The sequence below is a fragment of the Pygoscelis adeliae genome, unplaced genomic scaffold (genome assembly GCF_000699105.1).
Source record: "Pygoscelis adeliae isolate BGI_AS28 unplaced genomic scaffold, ASM69910v1 Scaffold182, whole genome shotgun sequence".
Taxonomy (NCBI): Eukaryota; Metazoa; Chordata; class Aves; order Sphenisciformes; family Spheniscidae; genus Pygoscelis; species Pygoscelis adeliae.
The window spans coordinates 1,094,802-1,113,610 of NW_008824669.1; the positions used below are offsets into that span (position 1 = coordinate 1,094,802).

Here is an 18,809-nt window from a genome sequence, read left to right on the forward strand (position 1 = left end):
GCGGGCCGCCGCCCTCCACCCATTTTTTTCCCCACAAAAGAGTATCCCCATCCAAGCCATGAGCAGCCAGTTTCTCCACGAGAATGCTGTGGGAAACAATGTCAAAGGCCTACTAAAGTCTAGGTAGGCAACATCCACAGCCTTTCCCTCATCCACTAAGCGGGTCACCTTGTCATAGAAGGAGATCAGGTTGGTCAAGCAGGACCTGCCTTTGATAAACCCATGCTGACTGGGCCTGATCACCTGGTCGTCCTGTATGTGCCACGTGATGGCACTCAAGATGATCTGCTCCACAACCTTCCCCAGCACCGAGGTCAGACTGACAGGCCTGTAGTTCCCCGGATCCTCCTTCTGGCCCTTCTTATAGATGGGCATCACATTTGGTAACTTCCAGTCAACTGGGACCTCCCCGGTTAGCCAGGACTGCAGATAAATGATTGAAAGTGGCTTGGTGAGGACTTCCGCCAGCTCCCTCAGTACCCTTGGGTGGATCCCATCCAGCCCCATAGACTTGTGTGTGTCTAAGTGGTGTAGCAGGTCACTAACCATTTCCCTTTGGATTATGGGGGCTTCATTCTGCTCCCCGTCCCTCCCTTCCAACTCAGGGGACTGGGTACCCAGAGAACAACTGGTCTTGCTATTAAAGACTGAGGCAAAGAAGGCATTAAGTACCTCAGCCTTTTCCTCAGCCTTTGTCACTATGTCACTCCAATAAAGGATGGAGATTCTCCTTAGCCCTCCTTTTGTTGCTAATGTATTTATAGAAACACTTTTCATTGTCTTACAGCAGTAGCCAGATTAAGTTCTAGTTGGGCTTTGGCCCTTCTAATTTTCTCCCTGCATAACCTCACGACACCCTTGTAGTCCTCCTCATTTAAAAAAGAACTCAGGCACTGAGAATCTGACAAACTAGTATGATATTTTGGCATATTCACCTCTAATACCAACATAGAGACAATACTAGTGAGGAGAGCAATGGAGAAGTACGGAGCCCAGTCAATATGAATTCAGCTCCTATCCTTGCCACGGTTGTTCTGAATGTCTTCAGCTCAGTTTGTTCAGATGAGATTTGGTGATGGGAATTATGAAAGAATAAAACAGGAAGGAAAAAGTAAAGGTAAACTTGCATAAAAAATTGATCTTACCCTTGCTTAGATGGTTTTGGGTGATAGAGGTGATGCTCCTCATTTTTAAGAATGCACTTTGTGAAGTTAAGATGTCTTATATCCTCCTGGGTGCTGACTTTCCCTTGGTGGCAGAGAGAGGCTGCAGATGTTGGCAAGATTTATAAGATTCGGATAGGCCATGATGGGAAAGGCATTGGGGATGGCTGGTTCCTGGAAAGTGTCACGCTGAAGCGGCTTGCCACGAAGACGAAGGAGTCTGATAAAAAGAAGAAGAAGAAAAAGAAGAAGTCTGAGGAGGAGGAAGAAGAGGAGACCAAGGTGGAAGAAGTAATGGATGTGTATACGTTTGCGGCACACCGCTGGTTGGCTAAAGACGAAGGAGATAAGGAGCTTGTGGTGGAGCTGGTGCCTGACGGAGAATCTGCCCTGGAGGGTAATTATCAGAAGGAATGTGCTTGTGTGTGTGGATACAGCAGTTGCATGAAGGACGATAACCACACTGTGGTGTTTTGCAGGACCATTTATGGCCCTCCCCAGCCATCCCATTGCCCCAGGCCCGCAGTGTAGGTTACACTGTGAGCTGGTTGATCAACTGTAGGGAGGAAAAGGACAGTGGTTAAACTCAGGCAGAGCATGGAGGAAACAGCCTGAAATGGGAGTATCCTAAAGGACTAGGATTCTGCAAGGTTTGTCTGGGGAACTTGAGTTGACAGTCCCACAAGTTACCACTGTGGTTAGGAGTTTAGCAAGCTTTAACTATTTATTTGGTTACTGATGAGGGCTGGAGAAAGATGGAGCCCCTCATGTTTTAAGACGCATGCAAACATTTTAACAAACTCCAGACAAAACCTTTCTTAAAGCTGACTGTGCTGGCATTTTTGGGCTACCCGCTTTTATGGTGAGCCCTATTTCCAGGCTTTTCCTGATCTCCCTTTGCAATTTTATTTGCAGAGAATACTTATGAAGTCCGTGTTCTCACTGGGAATGTGTGGGGGGCTGGGACGGATGCTAATGTCTTCTTGAGCATCTATGGCGTAGGAAGAGGAGACACGGGTGAGCGCCAGCTGAAAAGGTCGAATAACCTCAACAAGTTTGAAAAGGGCCAGGTAATGCATGAACTCAACTCACTCAAGTGAGCAGAAAGCCGGCAGAGCTCTCAGTTATGCTGGCCATTCATTACAGTCTCTTCTCTGCAAGGTTTGGCTGCTTCTTTCAGCTTAAAACTCAGATGTGTTTTATTTCTTAAATATATTATTTAAAGCAAAATGCCTCAAAACATTTTCCAGGGGAAATTCTTTTGAATAATAAGCTGAACACCAATTCTACATCGGAGCCACCTTTTGCATTTGCTTCCTGTAAGCATTCTGCTAATAATGTTTCCTGCCAGGAATACTTGAAAACCACAAACTTTAAATTAATATTGGAGAGCATTTGTGAGGCAGCTCAGGTATGTCAGTATTTAGATTGCAAATACGATTCTAAATGTTCTACTCCACCAGTCAGGGCATAAAAGCAATATCACATGGTGTGCTATAGTTACATTATAATCTAATCCAACTAAACAACATCTCTTGTAGATTGAATATTCACGATAAAAATGTTTATGAACAATTAACAAGCTACTATTATAGCCAGGAATTGTTCACGGAATAATTTTGAATAATAAAAAATTACGGAAATAATAAGCAGCTGTGGAAAACTTGAGAACAGAAAAAAGAGACTAAGGTTGTTAAATAAGCTGTTAGCTGTGATTTATGAGCTTGGCACCGGTGAAACTGCAACCTGCGTATGGTTCTTCATTCAGTGGGAAGAGCTCCAAGCTGCAAATGTAACGCGTTCTGCTCTTGGGAGTAGAAACCCAAAGTCTACCAACAAGTTAATCACATGAAGATGTTTAAAGTATTATGATAACAAGGTCCATGCTGTCACACTAATAGAGCTAATAAATGAACATCGTGGTTGTAGTAAATGACAAAAGGAAAAAAACCTGTGGTTTGAAATAAAGCACATGGAGGTGCACAGGAGAGTTTCCATGGAGTCAATACGTTGTGTCCAGTTCCAGATTTAATCTGGGGGGAAATGCTAAGCCTGAAAGGAATGAGATTTAGGAGAGATGAGTTAAACCTAGAGGAAGCTGAAATGGGGATGAGGTAAAGAAAGGAGCGAAGGGTTATGCAGCTCCCTGGCTGTTACTGCCTTGTAGGAGCCAAGCATGAGTGTAATGGGAGAGCTCACAGCTCTTTAGTTATTTTAGTACATCTACCCTAAGAATACAAGGGAGACTTACAAACATCTTTTGTTTTAATGGGAAAAAAATTACTCTGGCCCAGTTACAGCCTCTCTTCCCCCTTTTCGGGGAAACACAGACATTTACCTCTTGCCTCCTGTGCAGGTGGATGTGTTCACCATCAAAGCCATTGACCTGGGTGAGCTGAAGAAGCTGCGGATCCGCCACGATAACTCTGGTGCTAGCCCAAGCTGGTTCCTGGAGAGGGTAGAGATTGTTGACCTCAAGGAAAGCACCACGTGAGCAGCCTGTCGCACCCTTTTCATACAGTCAGAAAAGGGGACACGTTCTCAGGAGCCTGCAGAACCACGGGAAGGCAGAGGAGATGCAGAAGGGCATTGTCGTAGCTCCTCACCAACTCACAGGGAGCAGGCATCCTTTGGGATCCTTGTGATGATTGTGCTGTTATACTGAGTGTGGGGCCATTCTGGGGTACCTCTGTGTGGGGTTTTGCTGTCCCAGCATCTCTGCAGTTTAGGAATCTGCACTGTTTGAAAGGAAACCTCAGCTTTTCTCTGTTTCTCCTGAGAGGGAATCTCCCTCCTGAAGAGGTCTCCTTGCAGAGCCTGCACTCACGTGTTTCCTTTCAAGGCTCCACTCGGAAGTCCCTGACCTCACATTTTGTTTGTCTTTTGTACCTAATGCAAAGATCTGGGCCAAAAGCAAGTCCTGATATAAGCAAACTCCCATGATTTTCACAGACAGCTGGATGAGCAAAGCCTAGTCTGTTAGAAACCTGAAATGCAGGTTTTCCTTTGAGCGAGAACATGCTTGAAGGCACGTGCTTAAAAGTTGCACGATGCTCTGGTGAGTGGGACTGCTCAAGGACCTCAAGACGGGTCCACTCTTCATAAACGTAAAATGCCTGGGAGACTGGAGGTTCCCTCGAGTTATTTAACTTTTTCTGGGAGTGAAAACTAAAAGGAATCAATCATATGGGGCTGACAGCTCAGAAACAGCACTTTTCAGTAAGTGCTCACTGACCTATTTATGGATTTAGTTCCCACAAACAACACCAGAGCTCAAAGATGAAAACAGATGTATTGTTCAGCTTTGAGTAATCTTGTTGTTTTTTAAGTAGCCTCTGATCTGTGCTTGTTTATGTTATTAAAGCCTGTGAAGTCCTGTGTAAGTGCTGGGTGCTGCTGTCATTCTTGTAGGTATTATTTTCCATGCCAGCGGTGGTTAGCAGTTGAGGAAGATGACGGTCAGATTGTCAGGGAGCTGGTCCCAGTGGATGAAGCATTTGTAAAGAAAGATTCGGAAAATGATGGCCAGTCTCTTGCAACGCTGGGCCTGGAGCAGAAAGGTTTATGTTAGCCTTGTATTTCTTCCAGTGTGGGGTTGAAAAGGAACCAAGTTATTAGCACTGCTGAGGGCATTAGCGGTTAGCGTTCGCTGGGCTGTGAGTAATTCTGCCCCGACCATGAAGTTTTCAGGTGTGAATGAAGTGTGAAGTGTGTGTCAGCCAGCGAGGAGTGGACACTCCTCATTTTTAGGTGATTTAATCATCTTGATTGGACCCAAAGTGAGAAAGCTAGGAAGATGGATAAGATGTTCAGTCATCATCTCTCAACTGAAATGCACGTTCGTTGCTAATATCTAAGGCGTAAATCCCAACCATTTCACATCATGGACTGGACTGGCTAAACATTTCAACATGAAACCGAGCAGAGAGCAAACATGACCAGAGAAAGGGAAGGGACCTAAATTTGTCTCACTTTCCATCTTGCTGCCTGTGTCCGTTGTCCTCTGAGATAACTTTGACTCTCCTTGTACATAATTTTGCATGGTAACCACAGAGCAATGACACACTCCTGGGTCTGATGCTGAAAGGTGCTGAGTGCCCAGAATTTCCATTGGCTTCACTGCCAGTGAAAGGTCTTAAAGTCCCCCCCGGATGCTTTCAAATACATGAATGATTTCCACAAATTGTATAGCCAACTAATTTCCACAAACTGGATAGCTCTTTGGTTCAGGAGGACCTTCTGGCTGAGCAGCATCTTGGAAACACGAGTCTAACTATAGAAGAAAGGTGCCAGTTTGGAAATCTTGAGTACGTTTTTGCAGCGCAGTGAAGGCTATATTAGACTTTTCCACATTTTTTATGAGTTTACTGCACTTGCTAGATGATGGTGCAATAGAAACATCCCTAATGATGCTATTGTGAAGGGTGTGTTCATGAATATGAACTGTATATATCAACATGCACATACTTTCTGGTATGTGTTATATGCACATATGTTATATAGTGCTATTACAATAAAGGGGGGTGGGGGAGTGTTGGGGTTTTTTTTTAATGAAATAGCATTATAGGCAGAGGCAGATTTGAAGAGCCTCATGGATTCCCAGGAAGCAAATGGGAAGGCTTGAGCACATTTCTTATCTGTAGATATGCAGACAATGTACTGAATGACTGGAGCAGTAGTAGACTCTGCAACCAGATAGCCCAGCTCACCCCAGGAGCTACCGCAGCATACAACAGGAATTAGAGATTACAATGTGGCTGTAATCGATCAAAATAAAACCCAAACCAAACACACACATGCAATGAAAAGTAGAGTTAATTCCTGCTCAGACTTCACACTCTTAAATTAAGATATTTTATCTGACAGCTAAATCAACAACATACACTGTGAAAGTGAAAACCGGGGACAAGAAGAATGCTGGGACAGATGCCAATGTCTTCATCACTCTTTATGGAAGTAAAGACGATACAGGTACGGCTTCACGTGATGGAACAGGATAGCACCTCGCTGCTGGATACCTGAAAAGACAGGTCATGGTTTCCTTTTGTTTCCTCAATACCCATTCCTCACTCCTTTTTAGCACAACTTCATGTTCTCGATGTCTCCGCATACATCATGATAGCTGGGAGCATACCACCAGCTGCTGTAAATCACTGTTGAACTTTGCGATGCTGATTTGCACCAGCTGCTGATCTAAAGGCTTTAATTTCAATTATAGAAACAGCACAGTTGACTGGGACTACATTACCGAGTAGTGAATGCGGTGAATGATTTGCTTTCCTCAGCAATGAATCAGCATGCTCCTGAAATCCAGCTCTCCTCTGCCTCTCTGAGTGGCCCAGAAGTATTTAATCAGCTGATGAGCAAATCCTCTTGGAAGGAGCTGAGCTGGGTGTGCAGTGACTTGGATGCCTGTGAGAGTGACAGGGAACTGCTGGGTAGGACCAGTTTCTTTAGCTGTGAATACAGCACAACAGCATTGTCCCTGTGGCACTGCCAGAGGATCACTCAAGAAAGGAATTATATATATTTTGGGTGTTGATACAGATTGGGGTTTGGAGGGAGGGAGGGACAAAGCTTGGATCTTGAGATGAAAAGCCATTTTTTACATTTTAGCCGCTTCCCCTGTTCCACTGTTGACATTCCCAGAGGATTTGTTTCACATGCTGAACAATGTCCTTTTGCATCGCCACAACAGGGATAGTCAGCCTAAAGGCCTCAAAGATTAACAAGAACAAATTTGAGCGTGGGAAGGTAGATGAGTTTACAGTGGAGTCTGTGGACATTGGAGACCTGAAAAAAATCAAGATAGGCCATGACAATAAAGGTAAGATAATCTGCTTTTTAATGTAGTATTTCTAGTGCATTAGGCACATTGCTGTATAAAATAACCTGCCTCCAAGACCCCAAACGTAAGTTACCTTTTATAGTGACAGATCCTTGCTGTCACTTTGGCTGTAGCTGCTACTATCTTTGCTGCTAAAACCATTCCCCATGGCTGTGGCAACAAGAGCACAGTGGCGGCAACTTGCAGGTACCTTTGCAACCTCTCTCTCTCTGTAAGAGGCTCTTTAGTTTTGCAGCCATGTCTTTAGAGAGATTTCTCATATATCACAAAACCTGGTAGTTTTTCTTGTTCCACATGGGACCTATTGATTTGTCTCATTTCTTTTATCAATACTTTTGTTGTTTTCATCCTCAAGTCCTAACTGCTTCTTAGACATAGATGTGTCTCTACTTAAAACTAGGGAAGCAGTGGAAAGACACATGGATTCCTTCCCTGTGGGGCACCAAGGGATATGTTTGTTGATAACTCCTCTGTCTTATTACAAAGGCAAATTAATCCAAGCGATGGAGTAATTAGCACTTCCACATGCACGTCTTTAACCTGACGCATATGGGAATGTAAAGCACAATAGCTCAAACCTGGACAATCGCTTGCAATGATCTTTATGGTATCTATTTTTCCATTGGCAAAAGAGAGGAAGATTTATTTCTCAGAGGTCTGGAATGCGATGATTCATTTGCTGTTGTCTGTAAAAGCTTTGCGGGTTATTCACCGTTATCTGTCCAACCACAGGTAATTCAACTGGCTGGTTTCTGGAATGGGTGGAGATTGATGCCCCATCACTGGGACAGTGCCTCAAGTTCCCTTGTGGCCGTTGGCTGGATAAATCGGAGGATGACGGAGCCATTGAGAGAATTATCTTCCCTGCAGAACTGCAGACAACAGAATATATCCCATGTGAGCAGAATGCCATTTCCCCAGGATACACCCATCATTACAGAAGATAAAATCTCACTAGCTCATGCAGTTTTATGGGCTTGGCCTCTCCCTTGATTGGCTTTGAAAAATTTATAAATATATCACATGCCAATTATTCCAACTACTATAAGAGGGTTCCTCTGGGTGCTCTAGACTAACATTTCCTGTGTTTCCCAAATCAGAGAGTCATTGGAAACTATGCGGCTGTGTATGATTGTCTTTTTGCTCCCTCTTGCCCTTTCATCTCCAAGTCCTCAGCCCGTTCCAAGCCATCTTCCTCGTCTCCAGTTGCCCTTTGTTCTTGTTCCAGTCTAATATTGCTGTTTCTGTTGTCAAAGCAGACACTTTGGTCTTGCTTCCAAGCCTTGGTTCCTCCAGTACCTTTGACACTGCACACCCCTCTCTTGCTGAAAGACCCTCTTCCAGAGTTTCTTCAGTGTGGTGCTTTTCTGATAGTGTTGCAGCAGTCTGCCTCTTTTAGCATTCTCCAATTTTTCCTTACTCTTCACTTTACTCCCCTCTAAATTAAAGTTTGGGGCAAACCCAGTGTCTTTTGGGAGCTCCTTCTGAGTACTCTTATAATTTTCAAATCTGCTATGGTACCTCAAACTCTTCTATTCAGGCAATTTCTTCCCCTGTCTGCAGAACATTGAAAATAGATAACATGGCTGCCTTGAAACAAATGACTGGAAACATTATTTTGCTTATTTTGTAGCCCTCTCTTTCTCTTTTCACATGTGCATCCTTGACTGTGTGCAGGGAACTCACAGCCCTGGGACTGTATTTGATTTGTCTCTCCCTGATCTGCCTCATTTCAAGTTGTCGACAAATATTTCCTGGCCCACCTTCGGGGGACTATCAAAATTTCCTCTTCCCTTTATTAGGTTGGATGCCACAATGATGAGGGGTAAGCTCTGGAACTTGAGAGTTGATTTCCACCCCATGCCCTGCCAGGTGCTTCCTGGGTCACTCTGGACAAGTGATAAGTTGTTCATGCCAAAGCTGTCTCTTATCTCATTGCATCCCTCATTGTATGCATTGATGGTATCAAAAGCCTTACCTCCTGCAGTTCCTTATTTAGACATCAAAAGCTAGAGCTGCCCAATCTCTCTTTTTCTTCCTTAGTTTCCTTCTTCGTAAGTAATTGTGAGAATAATGACACAGAAGACTATCAGCTGCTTTGGCTACTTCTTTTTTACTGTCAACACTGGTTCGTGTTAAAGGTCTCTTTCACACTGGCTGGCCTACCCTCCAATGTTCAGATCCTCATATCCTGCAGTCTGTAAGCTAAAATCATCTTTCTTCTCTGAGGATCTGCCAACATCATCTCTTTGTGCCTCCCCCATGCTTTGGCCAAGCTATTTTTTATTTCTCATGTCTTGCTTGCTTTACCTAAACTGTCTGGAGCAGAGGAATGGATACGCTTTGCTCCCTTCCTCACTTTTGTCAGTCAACCGGAAGACATAACAGTCTTTCTGTTTGAAAAAATAAATGTGTAGATAGGTATAGTGAATATGTTCATAGGAGTGAATATAACCCAGAGACCTTGTATGTGCTTCTTATCAGGTTTTTCCATTTTATCCCAGTCGATATATATTTTGATGCAGATGTTGACTATATAATTTATTAATGTCCCTATATATTAAACGACGTAAGAGTTTCTGGCATAGCATGCCTTTGAATACATAGGTCGTGTAAACCTGATTTTTGTCAGCCATCCACATTCAGCCTTTGAAAATAGTCAGACCTCTCTGGCAAAAAGGTTGCACCAAACTCAGTGTCAGCTTAGGCTGTTTCACCATTTAAACCGTTCCCACTGCGCTATTTACCGCATTCTGGTTTCTGAACTATTAACCTGGGGGGTTCAGTTTGCCAGAGGTAACTAAAACGGTTTCATTTGTTTTATGATGACTCGTGCCAGAATTGTTTCACGCCCAACAAACGATGAAAACATGTCATCGGCAGTCCAATTAAAATCATGCCTGTGGGGATGCAACTTTAAAAGTGCCATGTAAATGAAATGGGAGTCTGACAGCTGAAAGTTGTGCTGCTAGTGACCTTGTTACAGTGCCGCTTTGCTGGTTCAGTTCTAAGCTGACGTTAATATTCAAGCAACAAGAGCAAGCACCACGGACTTCAGCAGAGAAGATCATTTTTAATTCATAATGCGTAGCATGTGATTTTTGGTCTCCAGGATTTTTTTTTTCCCCCTCTTACATACTGCAGAAACTATTCCAGTTTACCTGCAGCACAGCAGAGCAGATTTCATTGAGTTGGGCAGAAAGAATACTAAGTACCTCCAGGCTGACTTTCTGTAAAGTAAAATTTCTTAATCTCTGTTTTCCTGAGAGCCGTGTTTAGAGAGCCTGGGTTTTTAATGAATGATTAGTTCCCGACACACATAATCAGAGTTACTCCAACAGTAATAGATATGGTGCCAGAAACCTTCTCCCTACCCTAACAGAGATGCTGAATCTGAAATATAGCACAAAGTACTGTAGTTTAAATAGCAAAGATGACTGAAGTCATTGCGGTGTGGGAGGATGCAGATGACAAGCAGCTGAGAAGACTGTAGTGAGGGATGGGAAACGGTGGAAGCCGGGCGGGTGGTGTATGGGAGAGGGATGGCCAGGAGCAGGTCCTGGTGATAGCGCTGGGTGTCAAAGGCTGTGCTTATGGGTAGTGATGTGGACTATAGGGATCGTGTACTCCTTGCGACAGGGGAAGTCCCTGCCGCTAATCAGTGGTGCCCAAGTCTTACCTGGCATTTTTCATCTATAGATTTCAGAAAGGATTTCAAAGAGGTAGGGATGGGATTCAGTTTGCAGATGACACACCTGAATTTACATGTCCTCGTGACAGTGGAGTGTCTGATTTCCCATTATCATCAATGGATGTTTGGTCATTCACTGATGGTGGATTTGGAGAATGATTCAGCTGACCCTGAGGAAGACACCTGCATTTGCTTGTCTGACTCTTTCTCCAAACTCTGCTGACTTTAGTGATTACATCTGGAGATGTACACACCTATTTGACGTGCAGACATCTGAACATAGGTCTCTTACTCTGTGAGCTAAACACCATCTCAACTCGGAAACTGAGGTGGGAAGGGACTTGACTAAGGATATTCAGCAAATCTGTAGCAGAGCCAGGAACAGAGCCCCAGTCTTATTCCTGGGTCAGTCTTCTTCCTGAGCAAGTCCGAGTCATGCTCCAGCAGGACTCAGGACTGAGAAGCTGTGAAGATAGAAAAGGACAAAAGGAGGCATCAGATTTTGGGGTCATGGGGCACTCTGGAGAAACCAAGGGAACAGAATAAGGAATGATCCTTACCATTCTGCATTCACCGTTGATCTAGTAGTAATTTAACCTGTTTGCCTTGGTGTTAAGGAGAAGGTGGTACTAGGAGAAAACTAGATCAGAGTGGACAGCAGAGGGTTTTATTTCTTTTCCTTATGATTGATTTTTGTCACTTCTTTAGTGATGAAAATAATAGGAGATTTTTTTATCAATAAGGCTATCTTGAATATTTGTATACTGCCTCCAGTTGGCTTAATATCATCCATCTGCCTAGTTGCTCAAAAATTTGTGAATTCATGTTTTGCTTTAAGACTTGAGCTGTTGAAGTAAATCCTGTTTCAGTAACTTTAGATGGCAGGTATAAATATACTGAGTGCTTTCTGATCATGTGATTAAGCCCAAAATCTCAGTAAATGAACATGCATCAAGGTCAATTGACCTTATAGGGTTAAAGGAAATTCCTCTGGATTCAGCTTGGTAACTGAATGACCACAAGTGTGTGATTCCTACCCTGTCCTCTTTAACCGTTGAGTTTTCTAATCCAGATTTTGTTTCATTAAAATGTTCTTAGGAGCATTGGTATACTGCTTACTAACTTTTGTGGGTCTGTTTTAATTTTCTGCCATTTCCTAAATCAGTTGTTCCTTACGAGATCACGGTCTACACCAGCGACATCTTTGGAGCCGGCACGGATGCAGATGTCTTCATTGTTCTCTATGGAAGTGATGGGATCTGCACTCAGCAGAAATCCCTGTGCCTCAACAAGAGAGAGCAAAGGATGTATTTTGAAAGGAACTCGGTGAATCAGTTCATTGTGGAGGTAAGACGAAAGATGCTCACTCCCATCTTAGGTTGCCCTAAGGGGATTAAGAAGAGAAAAAATGGAGTGAAGTGGGAATTTTTCCTCTCTTAGGGAAAGCTATTCAGCTCTTTTACTTGAAGAATGTGGGTTCAAAACTCTGTTCTGCAACAGACTTACTGTGTACTGGATCAAATCTTTCCTCACTGACATCCAGGTAGTAGCAACCCAAAGGTATCAACATGCAATGTCCCTGTGGCCTAATGCCATGTTAAGCCTTGCAAAGGCCGGTGCAATTTTATCATGGAGCTGAGATGTACCAACACATGGATATGGAGGCTTGCCCTTCCAGGTAAAGTTGAGAGCCACTTTGGAAGGTCTTTACATCTTCCATTTCCTAGACCGTGCTTGGTAAAGAGAGGGTATCAGTCTCCATGCGTGCCGGATCTAATATGTGTATCTCTCCTTGTCACTCTTATTTGCTTGCACATTTGCTTCCTCTTGCAGTTTGCAATACTTCGAAAGGTAACAGGAAACAAATGCTTGCGCTATCACTGAAACTAGCTGCCTTGTGTTTAAGGTCCCTACGCATCCTTTCATGTTTCTGTTTCAGCAGATTATGTTGAAGGATCTGGTCCATGGTGCTCACTACTTACGTAGCACTTCATTTGAGGTGGATGGTCTGTTCATTTTTTCTAACTCTATGGCAACCTAAGCATCATGCTCTGTTTCTCTGTATCCTCGGACAGGGAGATTGTTACTTTGCTGCAGACGCTGTGATTTTTGAATACCCGAGGCTAACTTTTTGAAAGATCTTATCAAATATTTCCTGAAGTGTTTGCACAACTGTATGCAAATACTAAGCCAGCGCACGTAAATGAGTGAGCTCATTTACATCTACAGTATTCAGCAATTCCTATTCATAATTCAGCCTTATTATTCCGGAATAATTCCTATTCTTATTCAACATGTTGCGACAGAACAAGGGGGAATGGCTTTAAACTAAGGGGGGGTAGATTCAGACTAGATAGAAGGAAGAAATGTTTTACGCTGAGGGTGGTGAAGCACTGACACAGGTTGCCCAGAGAGGTGGTGGATGCCCCATCCCTGGAAACATTCCAGGTCAGGTTGGACGGGGCTCTGAGCGACCTGATCGAGTTGAAGATGTCCCTGCCCACGGCAGGGGGGTTGGACTAGATGGCTTTTAGAGGTCCCTTCCAACCCAAACCATTCTGTGATTCTATGATTCTATGATAATATATTGTTATTACTGGGAATTTGTGAGAGGCAAAAGTATAGGCAGTCCTGCTCTGGCCTATCTTTTTGGTACTGCTGCATGTCCTCACCTTCCCTCCCTGGATGCAACACCAACACTGTCTTTGTAGAGGACTGCACACCCTCTTTGTGTTTTGAGGTTGGTTTGTTTTTGTAAAATAATTGAAAGCAAATCTTAAACCAAACTTTTTAACAAGTTAAAATGCTTCCAGCCCACACTGTTATTATATGGCATGAATCATAAAATAAATCCCCAGTGTGATTCCTTAAAAACAAAGAATAAGACTTATTTTGGCGGAGTTTCCACACAGTTTTTCATAACAGAGGTTGCATTAACCTATAGGTATAAATCTTAAACTGAGTGTTACTGTTATTTCTTTATTCTATAAGATTTATTTTAGGTTTGGTGGAATCGAAAACATCAGTACTTTTCTTAGATGAAGTGAGTGAAAATGCAGTTTGTTCTCCAGATTTATAACATCATATTAACCTGTCCCCAAACTTCATTCTCTCTTCACCAGTTTCTCTTGCTGCAGGAGATCGGGATGAAGAAAAATACATTCTTCTTTCACCTACTTGTGTAGAGCCATAATTTGGAGTTCAACAGCCCTTAAAAACAATTTGGGGATCTCGGGAAACACAAGCTGAGAATTGCCTGTTTGTTTTAGTGATTTTAACTGCCAAGCTTTTATTTGGCAAAAGAGGAAAAAAAGATTAGAGACTTGTCTCAGCTGTGCTCCCAAGCGATGATTTGTTGGAGATGCATGCAGCAGAGTAAAGATCACTTCTTTAATATGAATCTTTACTGGTCAAGCATCACTTTATTGCTACGTATTGATTAAAAGCCTCATTGAAAGTTGAGTATTTGGACAGGACAAAGGAGAAAGAAAATAATTTTCCTCTAGTGTATACTTGTGTGCATGCATGAGTTCTAGAAATGAGTTTGGGTCATTTAATTATTTTGCAATTGATGCTTATGCTGTCTAAAGTCAGGGCAGGGCTGGTGAAGTCAAATCCTGTTTGTTCAGAGTGTGAACTCCTTGAGTAGTGCAGTCAGTCTTATTGAGTTGAGGAGTCTCCTAAAATTACTGATGTCTTTTCTTCAGTATGGGACAATTCTGTCAGCTGGGAAGAGAAGAAGGGAGTAGTCTCCAGTGGTGCAAATTGAGACGTTCAGTTGTCTCATGTTTCCAAGAAAAAAAGACTCCAAGTCCCTATGGACAGAAAGACAGCTCAGTGTGCTTCTCCTACGTGCAAAGGGGGGTTGCAGCCAGCCTTGTTTTTTTAAAGGCCAACTATACAAAGTTTGCACTGAAATAACCAAAAGCTATTACTTAGGAGCAAATATAATTTTTCCTGTTCAAGCCTTTGGAAGGGAGGTGACTTAAAAGTAATGAACTGGTAACAAATTACTCAAGTAATAAGGTGAGGCATAAAAAGACAGTAGCCACTTCGTAAGATAGTGATTCTGTTGACTTGCTCAGAATGGCATTGGGATTCTGTGGCAGAACAGGAGAGAGATAATATAAAATGCTAGGCCGTTAATATTGTACTTTGACCTCAAAGCTATTGTTCCAGTGTTATAAGAGTGCAAATAAGTGTTTAAAAAGGGAAGGGATATAAAAAGAACAATTTAAGATGCAGCAGCACTGCAATTTCTAAAGAATTACCTTCATTCCCACTCAGAGAGAGAAGCCTGAGATGCAGGATTGCTGCTGTGCAAACAAACCAATCTCATACCGTGGGTAATTTGTGTAGAGCAAGATTCTCTCCATTTTTGGAACAGAAGCTCAGGGAAACCCTTTAACTAAAATGCAAGTTAGGGCATAATTGACATCAATGCTAATATTTGCTCCCCTGGGGCTTCATACAGACTGGAAAAATAGGAAATAAGCTAAAGAAGTAGTGTCTCAAAAGTTACTTGTTGTTCATGCCATAATCTTTCTCTCTTTTTTTTTTTTTTTTTTTCCTTTTTTCTGTAGCTGGAGGATGTTGGTGACATTATTGAAAAGATTCGCATAGGACACAAGGGTGGAGGACTGAACTCCGGATGGCATTTGGACCGTGTGGCGATTCGGAGACTGTTGCCAAACGGAAAGGTAGGCTGCGAATCCCAGCACTCTGCAATATGTTTCCATTAGCGGCCGCTTCCATTTCCCAAACCGCATCTTCTGTGTACAAAGTGTGAGTAACAGTGAAAAATGACTCCCTAAAGAAAAATGCACACTAATGAACTTGCTAGAGTGTTGCCTTCCGTCTACACTAGAGCTTGAGGATCCGGGGACAACAAACATGTATTACCATGTTTTATTCTTCAAATGTTGATTATAAGACTCTGCAATCATTGCTTTTTAAAAAATGCTGTTCTCATTGTACCTTTTGACTAGAATAGAGTTAGTTCCTCCTGACAGTGGATGGTACCAAAGCAGTGACGTTGCTCCTCAACCTTTTGGAGGTCTTCGCTAACTATCTTTTGTGTGAAAGAGTGATCTGCCTGCTGGGTTTGGAGGCAACGTTATCATGCCTTGCTTGCTGGACTGAGACGGGAGATTCCTGAGTTTGTACCCATTGCTGTGCAAATACAGCTAAAGAATTACAGGGCTGAGCAGATGTCCCTCTGCTGCACTGCACCGCTGTCGCTGGACATCCCAGAGTGCCCAAGGCTAACTTAGATAATGGTGGGTTTGGGTGACATGAGAGGACAAAGTTTCATATTTTCATGTGTAGTTTTGTTTGGAAAAATCACAGGGACAGAAGTGGGTGTACCATTTTAAAATAAAAAGCATTGTTGCTAAACATGGACAAGAAATAATTTCATCAGTCCCTTAATTCTGGAAGAATAAATGCAGGGAACCAGTACAATTGAAAGAAGATCATCACTCATACGAATCACTGAATATAAAAACCATCAGGTTAGGTCCTTGGGCTTTTGGTTGCTCATGTCAACAGGATTAAGGCAGTGCAGCCTGTTTGGTCATCTTGATCTTGTCCACATAAGAAACTGTTCCTTCTTTCAGATGCTGGCTGTAGGGACAGGAATGAATCTGGCTGCAGGGAAGTTCAGAAGAAAATCACCTCTTCAGGACCAGTTCAGAACTGGAGCAGTAGCTGTATTTGGGAACACCTGGGCTCTCTGTCTTGTCTTTTCTCCCCTTATTCTGACAGGATGTCAGCTTTCACCTCCACCTCAATGCTCAGGTCTGCCTCCTCCTGAAGTGACTCGTAATATCAAGTGTTAGTGTAAACACGGCTTGCTCAGTCGTGGTGAACCTACTTCTCATCTTGCTTCCTCCTTCAAAATTTCCAGCACGTTTTACTCTCTTTGCCTTGTGATCAACTCAAAGGTCTGCCCTGAACCTTCCTCATCATGCTCAACCCTGCATCCTCCTGTACAAGCTTCTTCACAAGCCAATACCCTTCGATTGTTTCTCATGATCATCTTTTTGCCAGTCTGTTATTATCAGACCCTCTATCTGTGTATTGACTAGCCCTTGCCTTGTACAGATTCATTAGGTTAATGAACAAGCTGACATTGTTTTTAGAGATATTGTTATTGGTCATAGGCTAGGGAAGTTGAAGAGGGGGATGCGCAAATGTATGGAAACCAAGGGAAGAGAGATTCATGGGCTGCCTCTTTCTACACCTACTGTTAACTGAGCACTTTGGGAAGCCCCCGAGAGCTGCGTGTTGGGTGCTCTTCCATTAGCCCAGAAAGGGCCTCAGGGCTGTGCAGCTCTGCAGTCATTACAGCAGCTTTGAAGGACAGACGGTGAGAAACCTGGGAAGGTGGAGGAAGGAAGGAAAACCATGACCAACTTAAAATGGAGAGATTTACAATTCTGCTGATCTTTTGATTATGGCATGGGGAAAAAAGAAGAAAGCAGAGCACTGCATGATGCCGCTGATCAGCGGCAGGATATTGTGACCTGCCACAGGATAGCTATACGCTGCCAACACTTCTAAAAGCTGTGCTACCTGATTAGACTGCTAAGATGTGTCTAGATATATCTGTAATGCTGCAAAAGAAAAATGAGGTCAGTAACTTTTCAGATTAAATTGAAAGCACTTGGGTAGGAAACTAGGATTGTTGCATGCCAATAAAGCTCCATCTTGGCATGCCAGTTACATCTGATAATTATATTTCATTTGTTACAACTTGGAGAAGGGCAAAGAGCTGACTTTTAGCACACTTTCATACCCTGCTTCTAGCTTAGGGCCAGACTCAGACTCAATGAAACAAATTCTGTTCGGAGCTGCGAGAGTATTTTACTGTGAGTAACATAAAACAGCGTGCTTTACGTCACTTAAATATTAATGCAATCACTAACAAGGAAACTCCAATAAAAAACGTGGCAATGACATGGTGATTAACAATAATGATACAATTAACTTTTGCAGTAACTACACATTATGCCCCACTGTGCAGGCACTCGAGTCCCTAGATATCCTATTACCAAATAAGCAGTATTCATATCAATGGCACGTACAGCCAACGTTATGAATGTTCAGGAGCAGTTAAAATCTTCTGCGAGAGACATGACTGAAGTGGGATCTCTACTGGGAGGAGAGAGTTTCAGCACTGAAGCATCATTCTGGAAAGCCCTCTCTTCCCAGACTGTAGGTGGGGAGTTAAACACTGTTCACCGGCTCAGCATACAGTGAGATAATACAGGTAACGTGGTCAGACAGCCTGTGCAGAAATGAGGAGGCAGAAGTAGTGTGGGCAGTCATTAGGTCCTGTATTTTGCTTATACAGCACAAATAACACTTGAAAGTAAAACACTTGAAATCATCTAAAGTGCTGCCAGTTTTGTTTGACGCCATTTTGTACAAGTCATGCTCCAAACCGCCTTATGGAGTTAAATATTGCAAGCCTGGGCGTTAAAAAGCAGCACTGCAGGGAACGCAGAGAGGAGGAGAAATGGTGTTTTATTGACAGCAGAAGGTTTGAGCTGTGTGGGTTCAAAGGATGGTTCTGCTGCAGACTGAAGACACTCGATCACACAAGCCCCTTGGAGGGGTTCAGCTCCTGCAGATCAACTTGTCTGGGATCTGTGCGCAGTGGTACGATGATCTGTTCATACCAGGTTAGCGGTGACTGCTAACCAGTGACAGGAGTGGGTCTCTGATCTCAGATGCACGACCTATTCCTCCCCAGTGACCGTGTCAGGGAGGGCAGGACCCGGCACCTCAAGGCAGTACAGGGCAGTAATACACAGTGATAACAATATTAAATATTGCTACAGTGAGAGCTATTCCCTTCTTTTACTATAGATTAATTTTTTAGTGTTTAAATAGTAGAAAGAGTGAAGAAAGGACCCTGTGTTGGTTTGATAAACAATTACATGAAAGTAATTATGGTGGACGGTATTCATACATATGTTATACGTGAAAGTGGTGGCACACAGAGTACTGCAAACAGCAGAAAGTCCTTGGGCTACTGTTGTGGTTTAACCCCAGCCGGCAACTAAGCCCCACCCAGCCGCTCGCTCACCATCCCTGCCCC

General features: G+C 43.1%; 1 protein-coding gene across 1 annotated transcript in view; it reads left to right on the forward strand.

The window, feature by feature from the left end:
* LOXHD1 (lipoxygenase homology domains 1) overlaps positions 1-18,809 on the forward strand; it is a 133,997-nt gene that overhangs the window by 60,353 nt on the left and 54,835 nt on the right. The window contains exons 18-26 of the mRNA XM_009322973.1: positions 1,260-1,560; positions 2,079-2,233; positions 3,520-3,653; positions 4,575-4,723; positions 6,030-6,134; positions 6,862-6,990; positions 7,744-7,908; positions 11,868-12,049; positions 15,286-15,402. Of these exons, the coding sequence (XP_009321248.1) occupies positions 1,260-1,560; positions 2,079-2,233; positions 3,520-3,653; positions 4,575-4,723; positions 6,030-6,134; positions 6,862-6,990; positions 7,744-7,908; positions 11,868-12,049; positions 15,286-15,402 (1,437 nt within the window). The remainder of the gene's footprint in view (positions 1-1,259; positions 1,561-2,078; positions 2,234-3,519; positions 3,654-4,574; positions 4,724-6,029; positions 6,135-6,861; positions 6,991-7,743; positions 7,909-11,867; positions 12,050-15,285; positions 15,403-18,809) is intronic.